General features: G+C 54.3%; 2 protein-coding genes across 3 annotated transcripts; both read right to left on the bottom strand.

Annotated features, from left to right (window-relative positions):
- Positions 1–274: 274 nt before the first annotated feature.
- LOC120748237 (NADH dehydrogenase [ubiquinone] 1 alpha subcomplex subunit 13-like) lies at positions 275–2,404 on the bottom strand. The gene is made up of 5 exons (XM_040054348.2): positions 2,270–2,404; positions 2,079–2,157; positions 1,475–1,546; positions 1,260–1,329; positions 275–561 (listed from the first exon to the last, which is right to left on the bottom strand). Exons 1-5 carry the CDS (start codon positions 2,361–2,363, stop codon positions 442–444), a joined length of 435 nt encoding a protein of 144 aa, XP_039910282.1. The 5' UTR covers positions 2,364–2,404; the 3' UTR covers positions 275–441.
- A 1,533-nt stretch (positions 2,405–3,937) lies between these two features.
- Positions 3,938–15,370, bottom strand: LOC120748239 (transcriptional repressor p66-alpha-like). 2 transcript variants are annotated; one of them, XM_040054352.2, is made up of 10 exons: positions 15,042–15,370; positions 14,120–14,249; positions 13,358–13,486; positions 12,659–12,751; positions 11,383–11,514; positions 10,727–10,894; positions 9,492–9,771; positions 8,265–8,554; positions 7,426–7,609; positions 3,938–6,718 (listed from the first exon to the last, which is right to left on the bottom strand). In XM_040054352.2, exons 1-10 carry the CDS (start codon positions 15,293–15,295, stop codon positions 6,588–6,590), a joined length of 1,791 nt encoding a protein of 596 aa, XP_039910286.1. In that variant the 5' UTR covers positions 15,296–15,370; the 3' UTR covers positions 3,938–6,587. The 2 variants fall into 2 exon arrangements, with proteins under 2 accessions (XP_039910286.1, XP_039910285.1); XM_040054351.2 differs by lacking the exon at positions 12,659–12,751.
- Positions 15,371–19,971: the final 4,601 nt, after the last annotated feature.

Below are 19,971 nucleotides of genomic sequence, written 5' to 3'. Positions count from 1 at the left end.
GCTTTTCCAGCGGGATCCGCAGCCCCGGGATCGGGGGACAGGGACACGGCCCCTCCATCCCGTGATCCCAGCCCGCATTCCCAGGAAATCCAGGGAGAGAGGAGGGTGCAGGAGGCACGTGGCTCCCAATCCCAAAGGGGGGATCCCAATCCCAAGGGGGGGTTCCCAATCCCAAGGGGGGGTTCCCAATCCCAAAGTGGAGATCCCAAAGGGGGATCCCAATCCCAAAAAGGGGGATCCCAATCCCAAAGCGGTTCCCAATTCCCAGGGGCGGTTCCCAATCCCACACAGATTTATTTTATTTATTAATTTATTCATTATCATTGAACAGGAGCTGGAACAAGCTCAGGACGGAGCAAACAGCCGGGAAAGCGACAGGAAAAGGAGGGGAAGTTTTGGGAAAAGCCGGACCAGGGCAGGCGGGATCTGGGATCTGGGATTTCAGACGTAGCTCTGCAGCCCGAACTTCTCGTGGTCCAGCTCGGCCGGCGGCCGCAGGAAGTAGAGCTCGTCCGGCGTCGGGGGCACCCAGCGATCCGTGTGGAACCGCGACTCCCCCACCTGGAAAAACGGGAATGCCGAGGGAATCGCCACGGGAAAAACGGGAATCCTGAGGGAATCACCACGGGAAAAACGGGAATCGTGAGGGAATCATGACAGGAATCGTGACGGGAATCGTGACGGGAATCGTGATGGGAATTGCCACGGGAAAAACGGGAATCGTGAGGGAATCGTGATGGGAATTGCCACGGGAAAAACGGGAATCCTGAGGGAATCGTGAGGGAATCGTGAGGGAATCGTGAGGGAATTGTGACAGGAATCGTGACGGGAATTGTGATGGGAATTGTGATGGGAATCGCCACGGGAAAAATGGGAATCATGTGGGAATCGAGATGGGAAGAGATGGGAACTGCAGCAGGAATTGCACTGGGTGAACTTGGGAATGGGCACTGGGGGAACTGGGAATGGGCTCTGGGAATGGGCTCTGGGGGAACTGGGAATGGGCTCTGGGGGAACTGGGAATGGGCTCTGGGGGAACTGGGAATGGGCAGGAATTGCAGGAAGAGCCGCTCCAGGGCGGGGTCTGCACTGCCCCACATTCCAGAGGGATTCTGCCTGGAGTGATCCCAGATTTCCAGGGGATCCCAAATCCCTTGGGATGGGTGTCTGGATCCCACCAGTCCTTTGGGATCCTGTGGGATCACAGAGGGGCAGCCCCTCCCCGCTCCCAGCCGTAATTCCCGGTGGGAATTCCGAACCTTCCAGCCGGGAACGTCCCGCATGATCTTGGCCTCCTCCTCTAGGTTCTGCCGCAGCAGCCGGAGAGTTCTGTGGGATGGAGGGAGTGGAAAGGGACCCCAGCCCCAAAGGGGGATCCCAATCCCAAGGGAATTCCCAGTCCCAGGGAATTCCCAATCCCAAGGGAATTCCCAGTCCCAGGGAATTCCCAGTCCCAGGAATTCCCGTCCCGTACCTGCGGTCGGACTCCGCCTGCAGCAGCGGCATCAGCGCGATCCGAGCCTCCAGCTCCTCGATCAGCAACCGCCTGAGGGGAACGGGACGGAGCTGGGAACTGGGAGAACTGGGAACGGGAATGGGAACTGGGAGGGACTGGGAACGGGAACTGGGGGAACTGGGAAGGACTGGGAACAGGAAAGGGGGAACTGGGAAGGGGGAACTGGGAGGGACTGGGAATGGAACTGGGGAAACTGGGAAAGGACAGAAAGGTCCTGGAAGGATTTGGGGGCTCTGGAGGGACCCGGGGGGGCACTGAGGGGTCCTGGGGTCACTGTGGGGTCTCGGGGTCACTGAGGGGTCCTGGGGTCAGTGAGATGTCCTGGGGTCACTGAGAGCTTTTGGGGACACTGAGGGGTCCCGGGGTGACTGAGGGGTCCTGGGGTCACTGAGAGGTTTTGGGGTGACTGAGGGGTCCTGGGGTCACTGAGAGGTTTTGGGGACACTGAGGGGTCCCGGGTCACTGAGGGGTCCCGGGGTCACTGAGGGGTCCCGGGAGCTCCGGGGACCCTCAGGATGCGCCGGGGCAACCGGGAACGGGCTGAGGATGCCCGGAGCGTCACCTGCGCTCGCGGTTCCACTTGACCAGGGTGTAGTAGCCCAGCAGGAGGCTCCCGATGCCGAGCGCGAACAGGCTGTACCCTGAGGGGAGCGAGGGGAGCGCTCAGCGCGGCGCCCACGGAGAGCCCACGGAGAGCCCGCGGAGCCCCGCTCCTTCCCCCGCCGGCCCCTCCGCGGCTCCCCGCGGGCTCACCCGAGAGGCCGCGGCGCGGGAGGTGCCGCTTGTAGTCGATGGGGCCGTAGCCGCCCGGCGGGGCCATGTCCTGCTTCACCTTCGGCGCCGCCATCGCGGCGCTGCTCGATGACGTCACCACGCCGCGACGCCCGCCCGCCCAGTTCCCGCGCGCGGGAAACTCACGTGATGCGGCCACGTGAGGGGTGGGGCCGCCCTTAAAGGGGCAACGCGCGCTTAAAGGGGCGATGGCACAGGTGGGGCCGGGGACGGCGCGGGTCCGGCTTCGATCCCGGGATGAATCCTGAGCCCAAATCCCGGGAATGGCAGGCAGAACCAGGAACGTCTCCATTTATTGTCATTCCAATTCCAGCCCCCCAATTAATTATCCATTCGTTATCATTTATCCATTATAAGTTTCAGATCCTTCTGCTGGTGGGATCGGTGGGAATTATTAAAGTTTGGGATTTATTCCAGAATATTTTGAGTCACAACAAATCCAAGGGGGAAAAAAAAAATCTCATTCCTAAAGGAAAGGAAAAAATTAGCCAAATTTGGGGTTTTTGTTCAAAATCTCCTAAACTTTCCTCCATTTCACCCCCCCCTGCAGCCTGAATTCCCAGTTTTCCATCTGGGATTGAACTTTGGGAATTCAATTCCAATTCTTCCCCCAAAAAAGGGATAATCGGCTGGGAGAATCCAGAGGCAAAGGAATCATTCCAGTTATTAATAATTAATAAATAATAAAACCCAATCCTGAATCCGCTGGAATTTTGGATTTCCTGTGTTTTCCTCAGGAATGGCAGGCGCAGGAATCCCTGGGATATAAAAAACTCAGGAAATCACTTTTTTTCCCGAGCTGGGAACGCTGAGGAAGAAGAGCCTGGGATAGAAAAAAATTCCAACCCCTTTTTCTTCCCCCATCGGCAAAAATCCAAATCCCGACCGTCGGGAACGAAATCCAAGAAAAACCACACGGCTCCCCAATTCCACCGCGGGAGTCTTCCCATGAAAATCCGGGAGTTTTCTTTCCTTTATTTCACAAGTCGCTAAACTCTAAAGTACAACGGCGCCTCCTCGGCGCCCCGGAAAATCCCAAATCCCGGCGGGAATTTTATGGCTTTAGGGACCCCCGGAGCCGGAGCCTCCCGGAACAGCTGGTGCTCGGGAAGAGCGGGAAAATCCCCGAGGATCCCGAGGGAGCTGGGGGAGTCGAGGGTTGGGTGGTTTTCCCACGGATCCAAGAGATCTCTGGGATTTGGGAATGTCAGAGGGGATTCAAGGGCCTCAGGAATTCCTCAATTCCAAAAGCCTCAAGGATTTGGGAATCCCAAAGACCTCGGGATTCAGGAACCCCAAGGGGGATCCAACAGATCCCAGGGACTCCAGGATTCCAAAGGGGATCCAAAAGTCCTCAGGGATTCTGGAATTCCAGAGGTGATCCAACAGATCTCAGGGATTCAGGAATCCCAAAGGGAAAAGCCCTCAGAGAATCCCGGATTCCAAAGGGGATCCAGCACCAGGAATGAACCCAGGATTTGTTCCCGAATTCCCCCTCCTCCACCATTCCCAAACATTTCCCTTCCAGGGCAGAATTCCACCACGGGAATTTTCCGTTTGAGATTTTTTTTTTTCCCCATTTTTCCCGTTTTTTGTGGGTTTATTTTTCCTGGAAAAAGGAGACCGGGAAGAGGTTTGGAAAATCTGTATTGAAGAGCTGGAACAGCTTTGAACCTGAACCATCCCAATCCCAAGAAACCCCCACCGGATCATGGGACGGGGACTCCGAAGGAAAAACCGTTCCGGCGTTCCAACATGGAATCTTTTCCCAGATCGATCCCAAATTTGGCAGAAACGTGGATGGAATAAAACAAATCCTCCCAATTCCCAGCAACATTCCAGGAAAAACCACGTCAGAACCAGGCTGGATCCCAGGAGTCGCGCTCCAGGCGGGAATTTCGAGTTTCAGCCGCATCCCATAAAATATTTTGATTTTCCAGCCTCATTCCAGGTTGGATTTTGGGTTTTCCAACCTCATTCCCTGCTGGATTTTCCCTCCCCTTCCAAACAAATCTCCCCCCATCCCCCAAATAATTTTTTTAAAATTTATTTATCCCGAATTCTGCATTAAAAAAAAAAAAAAAAAAAAAAAAGGAATCGAGATGGAATATTCTGAAGGCTGGACACAGAGATTTGTTTGGATTTTTAATTCCAAATCCTTCAATTCCAACATTCCTGATTACTCTGACGATCCAGACTTGGCTGAAATTCCAATTTCCAAGGGAATTCTGCTGGGATCCAAAAAGTTTTGACGTTGGTTTTTATCCCATTGAATCCTTCTGCTCCTCTTTCATTCCCTGTTGGTTTTTTTTTTTCAGGAATCATCCAAACACCGGGAATAAACGAACCAGGATCCTCCCCTCCCCCCCAAATATTGGATTTGAATCGGAGGAATTTTGTTGGGATTTTTTAAACAAACTTTTTCCAAACGTTTGCATCCATGAGGAAAAAAACCCGGAGAGGAAAATCCTCCCAAACCAACCCCCCAAAAATTCCACCTGGGAAAGGAACAGCAACTTTTCCATGAAATCCAATGGAATTTTAAGGAATTCCACGTCGTCCCCCTGGCAGCATCTCTCCCGATCCAAGCTTGGAATGAAAAGAAAAACTCCAAATTCCAAAATTCCAACCCAATTCCCAACACCTGAGCTCTTCACATCCCTACGGAAAACCCCCAAATCCGGGTGGGAACTCCGGGGGTTTTATCCCACAAATCCCAGTTTGGAAAACGAGCCGGGTTTGGGGTTCTTTCCTAAGCTAAATCCCTAAATATCGAAACGCCGGGAAAAGCAGGAAAAGGGAGAGGTTCTGTCACTCGGATCCGAGGGGATGATCCCGAAGGAATTCTTGGCTTCAGCGATTCCTAAGAAAATAAATCCGGCTTTTCCTGAATTTTCTTCCCCCCTTTTTTTTTTGTTTTAATATATAGATCTCTAGATTATACATATTTATAATTTCCCCAAGAAAATTCCCCAAAATTTTCCCAAAGAATTCTTATCACCGGAATAAGGCCTGGAATTCTGCCCCTTGGATTCGCCTGGAATTCGGGAAGAAGCCCAAGGAAAAAAGAGGATGAGAAACCAAAATGAAACCAAACTGGCCACGGATGGATTTTGGGTTGAACCTCTGGAATTCCCCAAAAAAAGATGGAAAATTCCATCCCAAATGGATACAGGAGCATGCTTGGGATGCCTGGAAGAACTCAACTCACGGAGGGAAGGATTGGGAACGGCCGGAATTCCCGGTGGGAATCGGGAATGGCTCCCAACCCTCCCTGCCTGCATCAGCTTCTGGAATTCCTAGAAATTTTGGAATAATATCCCTCAAAACAACAACAGAAAAGGAAAAAAATAAAAACAACAAAACAAACCCAACCAACCCTCCCAAAGGAGAAAAAAAATTCCCAAAAAAGTTTCGCTTTGGAGTCTCTGGGAACGTCGGGAAGGCCCAAAACTCGCGGGATGAGAAAGAACCAGGGCGGTTTGTGTCTCTCGGGAACTGCAGGGTCTGGAAAACTTCCAACGGTTCCGAGGTCCGTTCCACCCAGAATCCAAGGAAAACGGGAAGTGGGAATCTCCCGCAGCAATCCCCGCTTCCCGGCCGATCCCTGCGGGGAAAAACCCAACCAAGCCATTCTCAGCCGGCATCGGGAATTTGCACTTCTCGTTCGTTTGCGGCGGCTTTTTCACGGAATCGTCGGAATTTTGGGAATATCGGGACGTGCCGCCTGCTTTCCCGGCTGGAGGAGGAGCAGGGAAAAGGAGCAGCCACGAAGTCGGCTCACTGGACGCAGGATGGGGCTGGAATTCCTCTCTCCACGCCCCAAAATTCCGGAATTCCGGAGCGCTCCCGGCAGAAACGTTCGGCGTCGGCGAAGGCAGAGAGGAGTCGCTGAGTCCTTTTTGTTTTTGTCTTGTTTTTTGTGCTGGTGCCAAAAAAATTCCAAAACTAAACACGGAAAAAGCCAAAAAAAAAAAAAAAAAAAAAAAAAAAAAAATTTTTTTTTTTCTTCTTCTAAGGAATTCTTCCCCCTTTCCCTGCCAGCTTCCATGAAAAATCTGGGAGCCAACGGAGCCGGGATTCGGCCACCCCAGCGCGGTCGCTTCTCCCGGCAGGGACGGATGAGGAGTGGTGGTGTCGCATCCTAGGAAGCCTTGGGGCGTTATCCAGCTGGGATTAAAGCAGATTCCACGGAATTGTGGTAGAAAAAAAAAACAGAAAAAAAACCCAAAAACCCAAGGAAAGGATGGCAGAGCCTGGAAAAGTTCTCCCTTGGGAATTATTTCCACGTGGCCGACTGTGGGATGGAGCGGGGCGGGATCATATCCAGGAGATACTCGCGCTGCCGGTCCACGGCCGAGGCCGATTTGTGCACGGCCAGAGAGGGGCTGACGAAGGGCAGGGCCCCACCTGCAGGAAAAGAGGGAATTCTGGAGTCACGGAGTCCTGGGACAGCTCAGGAATTAGGGAAAAGTGACATTAAAACACATGGAAAAGCAGGATCTGAAATGCGAATTATCCCGGCGGGATCCGGCGCCTTCAGGTTCCAAACTCATCCCGGTTTTGGGTCAAAAATCAGGATTTGAGGTCTCTGGAATTATAGAATGCCTCGGGAATGAGGGAAAACAGTGCCAAAAAAAAGCCAAATCCACATGGAAAAGCAGGATTTAAACACAGATTATCCTGCTGGGATTTGGCACCTTCAGGTTTCAAACTCATCCCGGTTTTGGGCCAAAAACTGGGATTTGAGGTCTCTGGAATCATGGAATGCCTCGGGAATGAGGGAAAATAGTGCCCAAAAAATGCCAAATCCATGTGGAAAAGCAGGATTTAAACACGGATAATCCTGCTGGGATTTGGCGCCTCAGGTTCCCAACTCCTCCCAATAAACAAAGGTTTAGGATCAAAAATCAGGATTTGAGGTCTCGGGAATCATGGAATGCCTCGGGAATGAGGGAAAACAGTGCCAAAATAAAGCCAAATCCACGTGGAAAAGCAGGATATAAACACGGATTATCCCGCCGGGATCTGGTGGCAAACTCATCCCGATAAACGAGAAGGTTCTGGGAACTGTGGGTGGCGATCCCAAGGAAAAGCAGCTTCCCGGGATCCCGTACCTGTGTTGATGGGATTTTTCTTCCAGGCGCCCGCGCTGCCCTTGCTGCCGGATCTCTCCGCGTGTTTCCCGGGCCGGCTCCCGAGGGCGGCGCTGCCCGAGGAGCTCTGGAGCTTCGGCGAGGGGCTGAAGGCGTGCAGGACCCCTCGGGAAGCGCCGGCACCTCGGGACATCTGGCTGGAGCTCTGGAAGGAATAAAAACCCCAAAATCTGGGATGCTGCGCCGGTTTTGGGGGATAAAAAATTCCAAAGGGTCTTCACAAGGATTTGGGTTTTTTAATTTCGGGATGGGATGAGTTCAGGGGTTCTGTCAAACCTAAATCGGGTTGGGATTTTGGGGTTTGTGTTGTGGGATGAGGAATTGCAAAAGCAGAAAAAAATGGGATTGAATTTAGATCAGTTTGATGTTCTGGAGCAGCGTTTCCCATTGGGAATGAGTCCAGAGGAGGCCTTGGAATGGACTGGATGAGTTGTGAGACTGTATGATTTCTGGGGGCTGGACTGGATGATCTCTGGGACTGGATGATCTCTGGGATTGGATGATTTCTGGGATTTGGATGACTTCTGGGATTTGGATGATCTCTGGGACTGGATGATCTCTGGGACTGGATGATCTCTGGGATTTGGATGATCTCTGGGATTTGGATGATCTCTGGGACTGGATGATCTCTGGGACTGAACTGGGTATTTGGGACTGGATGGCTTTTAGAGCCTGGCAGGACACCTCCAACCCTAAACCCAACCTGAGGGACGAACTCCCCAAGCCACAGCTCAACCCTCGGGACAACTCCAGGCGCTTTTCCCCTCTGGAAGCCCGGATGTGCCGGGGGGGGCCCTCACCTGCTTGAGCGCGTGGTGCTGCCCCACGGGCTCGGCCTTGGGCTGCCCGGGAGGAGCCGTTTGCTGCAGGATCCTCTGCTCGATCTCCTGCTCCTGCTGCAGGGCCTTGACGAAGGCGGCCTTGAGCCGGTTCGTGTGCTCGGCCTTCAGGGCCTTCTTCTGGTTGGAGGCCATGCAGGTCTCGCACATGATGGTGCCGTTCTTCTCCTCCCGCCAGCGGCACGTGAAGTCCGTGTGGCACTGGGCACACAGGTAGGGCTCCCGGCAGGACACGGCCACCGCCACCTTCCCTGAGGGACAAACAGCGGGTCAGCCACAGTGGGGCCTCTGTGAGGGGACGAACTCCTGGGACTGGGCACCGCCACCTTCCCTGAGGGACAAACTCCTGCGATTGACCCAGTGCCACCTTCCCTGAGGGACAAACACCTGGGACTGACCCAGTGCCACCTTCCCTGAGGGACAAACATGGCGGGTAAGCCACAGTGCAGCCTTTGTGAGGGGACGAACTCCTGGGATTGGGCACCGCCACCTTCCCTGAGGGACAAACACCTGGGATTGACCCAGTGCCACCTTCCCTGAGGGACAAACACCTGGGACTGGGCACCGCCACCTTCCCTGAGGGACAAACACCTGGGACTGACCCAGTGCCACCTTCTCTGAGGGACAAACATGGCGGGTCAGACACAGTAGGGCCTTTGTGAGGGACAAACTCCTGGGATTGGGCACTGCCACGTTCCCTGAGGGACAAACTCCTGGGATTGACCCAGTGCCACCTTCCCTGAGGGACAAACACCTGGGATTGACCCAGTGCCACCTTCCCTGAGGGACAAACTCCTGGGATTGACTCAGTGCCACCTTCCCTGAGGGACAAACACCTGGGACTGGGCACCGCCACCTTCCCTGAGGGACAAACATGGCGGGTCAGCCCCAGCGTGGCCACCCCTGATGTTTCAATGATTCCTGTGAGGTTTCAATGATTCCCGTGAGGTTTAAATGATTTCTGGGAGGTTTACACCTGGCATTTCTCTGAGGTTTCAATGATTCCAGTCAGGTTTAAATGACCCCAGCCAGGTTTACACCACCCCAGTCAGTTTTACACCACCCCAGTCAGTTTTACACCACCCCAGCCAGGTTTACACCACCCCAGCCAGGTTTAACACCACCCCAGCCAGGTTTACACCACCCCAGCCAGGTTTACAGCCCGGATTCGCCGTTCCCCGTGCTCACCCTGAGTCTCCAGCAGGTTCTGCACCACCTCCTCCAGCCCCACCAGGTAAATGAACTCGTTGTTGGCGGCGCTGGGCAGGAAGTTCATCTCGGGCGCGGGCGGTTTGGGCGGGGGGATCTCCAGCAGCGTCTTCTCCAGCTGCTTGCGCAGCGCCAGCTTGGCGGCGGCCTGCCGGCTGCCCGGGGCGTCGCCGCTGCCCGCCAGCGCCGCCGAGCCCGCGGGGACAGCGCCGGCCTGGGCTGAGGGCACCGCCGAGCCCTTCAGGGACGTGGGGGACGCCTGGGGAGAGACATCGGGGAATAATTCCGTGTGGGAATTGGGGAACTCTCGGTGCCACCCAAGACAGCGCCCGCCTGCGCCGGGGGCACCGCCGAGCCCTTCAGGGATGTGGGGGATGCCTGGGGAGAGATGGGAATGATTCCATGTGGGAATTGGGGAACTCTCAGTGCCACCCAGGGCTGTGGCACCTGCGGGGGCACCGCTGCCGAGCCCTTCAGGGACGTGGGGGACGCCTTGGGAGAGATGGGAACGATTCCATGTGGGAATTGGGCAACTCTCGGTGCCACCCATGACAGCGCCGGCCTGGGCTGAGGGCAGCACAGAGCCCTTCAGGGACGTGGGGGACGCCTGGGGAGAGACTGGAATGGGATCAGTGGGAATTGGGGAACTCCTGGTGCCACCCAAGACAGCGCCCGCCTGCGCCGGGGGCAGCGCCGAACCCTTCAGGGACATGGGGGACGCCTGGGGAGAGACATCGGGGAATAATTCCATGTGGGAATTCGGGAACTCTCAGTGCCACCCAGGGCTGTGGCACCTGCGGGGGCACCGCTGCCGAGCCCTTCAGGGACGTGGGGGACGCCTGGGGAGAGATGGGAACGATTCCATGTGGGAATTGGGGAACTCTCGGTGCCGCCCATGACAGCGCCGGCCCGCGCCGAGGACAGCGCCAAGCCCTTCAGGGACGTGGGGGACGCCTGGGGAGACATCAGGGAATGGGATCCATAGGATCATTGGGAATGGGATCCATGTGGGATCACTGGGAATCAGGGAACGATTCCATGTGGGAATTGGGGAGCTCCTGGTGCCACCCAGGGCAGTGCCGGCCTGGGCCGAGGGCACCGCAGAGCCCTTCAGGACCTCGGAATTCCCGGGAATTCCCACCTGCGGGATGTTGACACTGGGCATCCCCACCCCTCCCGGCCCATTCCCAATGGGAATTCCCGGGAGTTCCCACCTGCGGGATGTTGACGAGCAGGCTGGCGTTGGGCACGTTGGCCACGCGGATCAGGCCCTGCTGGATGATCCGCTGGCCCTGGATCTGCACCGAGGGCACGGAGGCGCGCGGCGCCAGCAGCAGCGGCGGCGGGCCCGTGCCGGAGTGCTGCCGGATCGTGTGGATTTGCTGGGAAAACACGGAAAAGCACAGCGGGAATCAACAGGGCACGAAGGGAAACGAACCCGGGAATGTTCTTCCCTTTCCCTCCAAACCACTGGGCGTGAGGTGCTTGGAGCATTCAGCCCCAGATTCCCGAGTTTCTGACTGGATTTGCGGGGAAAACGTGGAAAAGGCAGGGATCGGCTTCCGTTCCCTCCTCCTGCTCTACTCCAAGCCCAGAAAATGAGGGAAAAAGGGGGAATTTTACCACTTAAACCCAGAATTAATGTGATTCAAAGGATAATTCCAGGGAAAAAAAGAGGGAAAAGCAGGAATCTCCTCCCATCCCCTCTTCCCTCTCTCCCAAAAAACCCACAAACACTCAAAAATTCCCGCTTTTTGGGGAGTACACAAAACTTGGGATATTTGGAGCAAGCGGAGGGAGAAATCCCAATTTTTTTAATGGAATGGGAACGGGAAAAGCTGGAGAAGCTGGAAAAGCTGGAGAAGCTCACCTGGGCCCCTCGGACCAAGGGCGGCATCACGATCTGGGGGCTCTGCTGCGACCCCAGCTTGGAGGCGGCGCCTTGGCCCCCCCGGAGCAGCGGGGGAGGAATTCCAGAGCCTGGAATGCGGCTGGAAGAGGGCTGGAAAACAGGGAAAAGGCTTCAGCCGAGCTCGGGAATGCCGGGGAGGCCAGAAAAACGGGAAACGCGGGAGTGGGGAATGGAAGCGCTGGGGTTTGTGCAGGGAAAGGAAAAGTCTGGGGAAATCGGGGAAGAGGGAAAGGAAGGAAGGGAAAAATGGGAGGAAAATGGGGAAAAGATGTTTGGAATGGGGAAGAAAAACCTCAGGGAAAATCCTGGGAGAGGGCAAGGAAAAGAAAGTGAAAAAAAGGGAGGAGGGAAGAAAAAGTTCCAGAAAAATCCTGGAAGAGGGACAGGAATGAGTGGAAGGAGTTTGGAAAAGCGGCTGCTCGAGGATTCCCGGGATTCCAAATCCCTCCTGGAGCCGGGGCCGGGATATTCCCAAAGTTCCAAAGATTCCTCTGCACCCCAGTCTGGGTGTTTTCCCCTTTCCCTCCGTCCCAGCCTCTGGAATTTTCCCCTTTCCCGCAGGATTTTGGATGTTGGGAATTCCAGTTCCATTCCCAGGGAATCCCTCAGCTCCTCCCTCTGCAATTCCTGCTTCATTCACCCCAAATTCCGTAGGGATCCTTGGGATAAATCGGATTTTTGGGATTAACTCCGAGATCCCCTGAAGGTTTTCCAGTTCCTCTGGAAGTGTTCCCAAGGAAAAGATTCCTGGATTTGGGAATTTGCCCCTAAAAAAGAGCGGATCCCTCCCTTTCCTCAAGCCTGGAATCCCGGGTCTGAGGGAATCCCTCGTCCTGGAGCAGTTTGGGAATTTGGGTTCTGTTATCCCGAGGAAAAGAAAACTGGGAATGTTCTAATTCCAAAGGATTCTGGGGATGATTGGCAGCTGTCCAGGGATTCCGGGATTTTCCTTCCCTGAGGGTTCCCAGGATTTAATTCAGCCTGGAATGGGATTTTTCCAACCCTGAATCCTGGGATTCCCTCAGCAATTCCCTCAGGAATTCCCTGTTTTCCGGAGGAATCCCAGCTGGAAGAACCCCCGGAAATCCCATCCCACCTTTCCCTGGGCCCCGTTATCCCTAAGAAAACCCCCGTGGGAGCTGAGGAATCCTGGCAGCTTTTCCCGGGATTTTTCCCGGGGATTTTCCCGTTTTTTCCCGGGATGTTTCCCAGTTTTCTCCCGGCTCCCACTGACCTGGAGGGAAGTTTTCCCAGCGGGAACAGCCTGAGGACCCCGCACCAAGGGCGGGGGCGTGGCCGCAGCGCTTCCAGAGGGGCCCGAGGAAAGCTGGAAAAAGGAAAAAAGCGGAAAGAGAAGAGCGGGATAAAGGCTGGAAAAGCGGGAATACAGAGAGCGGGGAAGGAGCCCGGGATCCGGGATCGACAGGCGGGAAATCCGGGGGGAAAATCCGGGGGGAAAATCCGGGGGGAAAATCCGGGGGGAAAATCCGGGGGGAAAATCCTCGGGATCGGCTCCCGCTCTGCCCGCGCCTGGGAACTGGGGGAATTCACAGGAAAATCCTGGGGAATTCCTGGGAAAATCTTTAGGAATTAGCAGGAAAAGGCTAAAAAAAAAGGCTAAAAATCCAGGGAAAAAGGGCTAAAGATCCAGGAAAAAAAAGACTAAAATTAAAGATCCAGGGAAAAAAAGACTAAAATTCCAGGGGAAAAAAAGGCTAAAGATCCAGGGAAAAAAGACTAGAATTCCAGGGAAAAAAAGGCTAAAAATCCAGGGAAAAAAAAGGCTAAAGATCCAGGGGAAAAAAGGCTAAAGAACCAGGGAAAAAAGGCTAAAATTCCAGGGAAAACAGGCTAAAGATCCAGGGAAAGCCACATCGGGCACTTGGAAGCCGCGGGAGACGCGCTGGGAATCCTCGGAGAAGGGAATTCCCACCTTGGCCGCCGGCGTTTCCTTCTGGCTCTGGCTCTGCCGGAGTTTCTTGAGCAGCACCAGTTTGGCCTCCTCCAGCCGCAGCTCCTCCTGCAGCTGCTTGATCAGGCGCTCCCGCTGCTCCGGGCTCCGCTGGAATCCCGGGAAAACCGGGAAAACCCCGGCAGAGAGACGGGCACCGTGAGAACTCCCGGCTGGGACTGGCAGCTGGGGCAGCAGGGGGGGAATTCCCAGGGGAAATCTGGGATTTTTCCATCAAAAACGACCGGGAAAGGTTAAAGGAGGAGAATTCCCGGCTGGGATTGGGAACCGGGTCAGAAATAACTGGGAACGAACGGGAATTCCAAGGGGAAAAGGCGGGATTTTTTCATTTAAAGCAAGTGGGAAAGGTTAAATGAGGAGAATTCCCTGCTGGGATTGGGAACTGGGGGTGGCTGTCAGAAATAACTGGGAACGAACGGGAATTCCAAGGGGAAAATGTGGGATTCTTCCTCAGATCTGGGCTCTGGGATTGGGATCTGGGACAAACCCAGGTTTCTCCAACCTAAACCTGGTGAATTCCATCCCCATCCCGTTTTTCCCCCCATTCTCCCCTGTTGCCAATCCCGTTTTCCTTGTTCCCAATCCCGTTTTCCCTGTTCCCAATCCCGTTTTCCCCCATTTTCCCCATTCCCCATCCCGTTTTACCCCATTTTCCCCATTCCCCATCCCGTTTTCCCCCATTTCCCCCGTTATCCCGTTATCCCGCTGTTCCCGGTCGCTCACCAGCAGTGCCGGCGCTCCGGGCTCGGGGCTGCCGGCGCGGCTCAGCCCGTTCACGCGGGGGCTCGAGGGCTCGTTGTCCGACAGCACGATGACGTCCGGGGAGGGAACGCGGCGCTCCCGCCGGGAATCCCTGCGGAACGGGGCCGGGAAACGCTCGGGGGGAGCTGGGCCGGGAGCGCAGCTTCCAACAGCCTCCAACGTCCAACTTCCAACCTCCAACCTCCTCCAGCCTTTTCCAACCTTTTCCAACCTCCTCCAACCTCCAACTTCCCGCTTCTGACCTCCAACCTCCAACATCCAACCTCCAACATCCAACCTCTGACCTCCTCCAGCCTTTTCCAACCTCCTCCAACCTCCAACTTCCAATCTCCAGCTTCCAACCTCCTCCAGCCCTTTCCCAGCTCTTTTCCTGCCCCTTTTCCCAGCCCCTTTTCCAAGGAATTCCAGGCCCGGGAAAAGGGCCCAGGGTGGGAATTCCAGGAGTGGGAAAATTCCAAAGGGTTGGGAACATCCTCTAGAGGGCACAGCAAACCCGGGAATCCCCAAATCCAGGGAATTCCCTATGGAAGTGACACAGGTGCAGCATTCCCAGCTTTTTCCTGGAGCCAGAAAAGTGGGATTGGCTGGGTCGGGATAAAGGAGTGAGAAATTCCCAACTCCCGAACTCCTCCTGCTGCCACAATTCCAGGAATTCCATCGGCAGCTCCAAGGAAATCCCCTGGAATCTGGATCAGCTTCTAGGCTCTTCCTCATCCGAAGCATTCCCAGGATTCTCTTCCCAACCCTCCCACCATTCCAAAGGAAAATCTGCCGGATTCCCAAAAAACCTCAACCCCAGCTCCCATCCCGATACCAGCCGGGACGAGAAGGGATCCAAACCCCCCGAATTCCCGGAATTCCCGGAATTCCCGGGACTGCTCACCCTTTGGACGTGCTCATGTCCACGGGCTCGTCCCCGGCCGGCAGCTCCACTTTGATGGTGGCTTTCACCTCCCCACTTTTCAGCATTCCCGGGATTTTCCCGGGCCCGGGATCCGCTCTGATTTTCGCGTCGCCCTCGGCGCCGAGGTCGGATCCCGGGATTCCTTTGTCCATCCTGAGTTTTTTATTGTCCGGCTCCGATTCCCGCTCCAGGGCGCGCTTCTGGCTGCGGGTGCGGCATGAGTCCTCGCTCATGGTGAGCGCCTGCGGAGCGGGAGCGGGGAAAATCCCGGGAAAAGTCAGAGAGCACCGGGAATGGGGGGAAAAATACCCGGGAAAAGGGGGGAAATATCCCAGGAAAAGGTCAGAGAGCACCGGGAATGGGGGGAAAAAATATCCTGGGAAAAGGGGGGAAATATCCCAGGAAAAGGTCAGAGAGCACCGGGAATGGGGGGAAAAATTATCCTGGGAAAAGGTCAGAGAGCACCGGGAATGGGGGAAAAAATATCCTGGGAATGGGGGAAAAAATCCCAGGAAAAGTCAGAGAGAACCGGGAATGAGGGGAAAATATCCTGGGAAAAGGTCAGAGAGAACTGGGAATGGGGGAAAAAATATGCCGGGAAAAGGAGGGAAATATCCCAGGAAAAGGTCAGAGAGCACCGGGAATGGGGGAAAAATATCCTGGGAAAAGGTCAGAGAGCACCGGGAATGGGGGGAAAAATATCCTGGGAATGGGGGAAAAAATCCCAGGAAAAGTCAGAGAGAACCGGGAATGAGGGGGAAAATATCCTGGGAAAAGGTCAGAGAGAACTGGGAATGGGGGAAAAAATATGCCAGGAAAAGGAGGGAAATATCCCAGGAAAAGGTCAAAGAGCACCGGGAATGGGGGGAAAAAATATCCTGGGAATGGGGGAAAAATCCTGGGAAAAGATCAGAGAGCACTGGGAATGGGGGAAAAATACCCTGGGAAAGGTGAGAGAGAACTGGGAACGGGGGGAAAAATACTGGGAAAAGGGGGGAAATATCCTGGGAAAAGAGGGGAAAAGTACCAGGAATGGCAGAGGAAATATCCCGAGAATGGGGGAAAAATATCCCGGGAAACGTGAGAGAGAACTAGGAACGGCAAGGAAAATATCCCGGGAATGGGGGGGGGGAAATATCCTGGGAAAGGGGAAAGTCATGGAATAAGGGAGGCAGGAAAGGGTTAAAAAAATCCCAGGAAAGGGGAGACACCAAGGGGTTAAAAAGTCCTGGGAAAGGGAGGAAGAAAATCCCAGGCAAGGGTTAAAGTAATCGGGAATGGTGGGGAAAACCTGGGGGAAAAAATATCCCAGGAAAGGGAAAAGTCATGGAAAAACGGAGGCAGTAAAGGGTTAAAAATTCCGGGAAAGGAGGGAAAAATCTTGGGGATGGAGGGGGAAAATTCCCAGGGAAACGGGGCAAAATCACGGGAAAAGGGCTGGAAAAACCCCTGGGAAAGGGGAGAAAATATCCTGGGAAAAGGGAGACATGAAGGGGTTAAAAAGTCCTGGGAAAGGGGAAAAAAATCCCAGGAAAGGCTTAAAAAAATCAGGAATGTGGGGAGGGGGAATGATGGGAAAGGAGGGAAAATGTAACAGGAAAAGGGAGACAAAGGGTTAAAAATCCTGGAAAATATCGGGAAAGGGGTGGGAAAGATCCTGGGAAAGGGAGACATCAAAGGGTTAAAGATTCCCGGGAAAAGGGGGAAAATCCCAGGAAAAGGGAGACAGGAAGGGGTTAAAAATCCCGGGATTTGGGGATGGAATCCCTGAATTTCCAACCAGGATAAAATCCGGAGGGGGCTGGGAAAGAACTTTGGGAAGAGGAATCCAGCAAGGGCTGGAAAAGGGAGGGGAAAAACCGGGAAAAGGGAGGGGAAAACCCTGGAAAAGGGGCTGGAAAAGGGAGGGAAAAGGGCTGGGAAAAAAAACCTGGAAAAGGCGGGGGGAAAGGAAGGGAAAAACCTGGGAAAAGGGAGGGAAAAGGGGATGGAAACCCCCCGGAAAATCCCTGGAAAATGGAATTCCCGGAGTTGTTCCTGCTGGGAAACCTCCCAGGAGAATTCCAGCCCATCGCAGCGGCCAGGGCAGGGAAAGGGAGAAAAGAGGGGAAAAAATTCCTCAGGAATTCCAGGAAAAGTTGGGAAAAGGAGGACTTAAAGAATTTTTCCAGGTGTGATTCCAGGAATGGGAACGGGCTTGGATTGGAGGAACTTTCGGAGGGAAATTCCCAAATAAAATTAAAATTCCCATGGAAAAGGAGAAATTTGGGCTGAAAATTCCATCTTTTCCCACATCCTGGAATTCCTCTCCCAGTTTTTCCCACCCAGCTCCAGGAATTTGGGGAGCCAAAATTCCAACAAGCAAAATTTCGGGAAAAGAAAATTCCCCGAGGTGGAAAAGCTGGATCCGAACACTTCCAGGGCTCCTCAGGGAATGTTTTCCATGGATTTGCTGCTCCCGAGGATTCCACGCAGGGATTCCTTGGATCTCCCAAAAATTCCTGGGAATTCCTCACTCCGGGAATTTTTTTTTCCCCCTCAGAACTCAGAGATTTCCCAGGGAAAATCCACGGGAATTCCCGGCGGAACAGCTCCGACCTGGGATTTACCAATTCCCCAACTTTTCCTTGGAATTCAGCCCCAATCCCGCATTCTCCTGCCCAAACTCCGGGATAACAACAGGTGGAAAAGCCGGGATCATCCCTCTGGAGCAGCTCCCGATCCCGCTTTTCCTGCTCGGTTTTTTTTTCCTGCCGGGCGGAATTTTGGGATGGGGGGGGGAGGGGGGGGGGGGAATTCCCGCTCCGGCATTCCAAGGGTTAAGCGCTGCCATTTCCGCGCCATTCCCGAGAAATCTCCGGGAACAAAATGGCAGCGCTTAACCCTTGGAATGCCGGGGCGGGAATCCCAGCGGGAATCCCGGGATGCTCCCGCCCCCCGACATTCCCGCTGGGAATTTCCCTCCCCTCGAGCCCGCCCGGATTTCTCCCGCTTTTCCCAAAGTTCCCGCCAGCGATTCCCGAGCTGGGAATTCCCTGAAATTCCCGGGATTTCCTGTCCTGGGATCCCTTTAATTCCCGAGTTCCCACCGGGATTTATCCCGGTTTTCCCAAGTTTCCTGGGAGTGATTCCCGGGCTGGGAATTCCCTGCAGTTCCCGGGATTCCCTGAAATTTCCCGGGATTCCTTTGATTCCCAGCCGGAGTTTTCCCTCCCCCCCGACGCCCGGATCCTTCCCCCTCTTCCCAAATTTCCTGGGAGTCATTCCCGGGCTGGGAATTCCCGGGATTCCTTGGATTCCAACTGGGATTTCTCCCACTTTTCCCTAAATCCCAGCGAGCCAATCCCGGGCTGGGAATTCCCTGAAATTCCCGGGATTTCCTGTCCTGGGATCCCTTTGATTCCCGAGATTCCCACTGGGATTTCTCCTGGTTTTCCCGACCCCCCCCCAAAACACTCCCGGATTATCCAGGACTGGGAATTCCCGGAGTTCCCCATATCCCAAATCCCTCGGGAATTATCCCGAGGTTCCTCCAGCGCTGGGAAAAGTTTGGGATCAGATCCCTGGAGCGGCTCCAGGAATTCCCTCGGGAATTCCCAGATGGAATTTTTATCCATGGGAGGGGAACTTTTTGGGGGGAGCGGAATTCCCACAGGAATTCTGGGGAAAACCGAATTCCTGATCCTGGGAGTTTGGAGCTCCAAAGGCTCCGGAAAAGCGGGAAAGGAGAATCCCAAAATTCCAGTGGAGACGGGAAAATGGGGAACAGCGGCTGCCTGGAAAAATCCACGGGGGAATTCTGGGAATTTCTGTGGAATTCCAGGCGAATTTTCCCTGGGGGGTCTGGAATTCTGGGAGGAATTTGCGGGATTTTATGGGAATTCCTGGGTCACTGGAAAATGGGATTAAACCCATGAAAATTCCTGAAAAATTCCACTTTTCCCATGGGAATTATTCCCAAATTCTTCCCGGTTGGAACATCCAGGACACAGGGACGGAAATCTCCAGGCTGGGATTTTTTGGGAATGCAGAGGAGGAAATCCAGGAGCAGAATTCCCAACTTCTCCTGGGATTTTCCAAGCGAATCCTCCCATTGTAAACCATTAACTGATCACTAATTAATCATTAATCAATCACTAATTGATTACTACACCATTGCTGATTTCCCACCCCAAATTCCTCCTTTAAGGAGAAAAAATTCCAAGATTTATTTCCCGGGAAGCGACTGAAGCGTTCCCGGTGTGATTTCCATATTCACGAGCTGATTTGAATATTCCCGAATAAATTTGAATATTAACGAGGGATCGCCATCGGATCTTTCCCAATTAATTCCTCATTACGGAGGGAATTTCCAGCCGTGGATATTCCCAATCCCGGCGGATTTTCCGGCCGGGAACGGGGACATTCCGAAGCGGGAATTCCTTGGAATTCGGGAGCTTTTCCAAAGGTAGAAATTCCCAAGATTCCCACCGGGAATTCCCTCCCCACTGGGATTCTCCCAGAGAAAAGTGGGAAAAGCAGCAGGAAAATCGGAATTCCCAAGGAATTTTCTTATTTGTCCATGGAAATTCCCAAGTTTTAAAAAAGAATTTCCCGGGAATTCTGGAGCCAGAGGATCTTGGGAGAATCCCGTATCATTCCCAGGACAATCCCGTCCAATTCCCGGGACAATCCCATCCCTGTCCTGGGACAATCCCGTCCCATTCCATCCATTCCAGGACAATCCCGGCCCATTCCCGGGACAATCCCGTCCATTCCCAGGACAATCCCGGCCCATTCCCAGACAATCCCGTCCATTCCCGGGACAATCCCGTCCCATTCCATCCATTCCCGTCCCATTCCCAGGACAATCCCGTCCCATTCCCAGACAATCCCGGCCCATTCCCGGGACAATCCCGGCCCATTCCCG

The sequence above is a fragment of the Hirundo rustica genome, unplaced genomic scaffold, assembly GCF_015227805.2.
Source record: "Hirundo rustica isolate bHirRus1 unplaced genomic scaffold, bHirRus1.pri.v3 unplaced_BUSCO_264645at7742, whole genome shotgun sequence".
In the NCBI taxonomy this organism is placed as follows: domain Eukaryota; kingdom Metazoa; phylum Chordata; class Aves; order Passeriformes; family Hirundinidae; genus Hirundo; species Hirundo rustica.
Note: the sequence above shows the minus strand (reverse complement) of the source record. Positions and strands in the feature narration are given on the sequence as shown.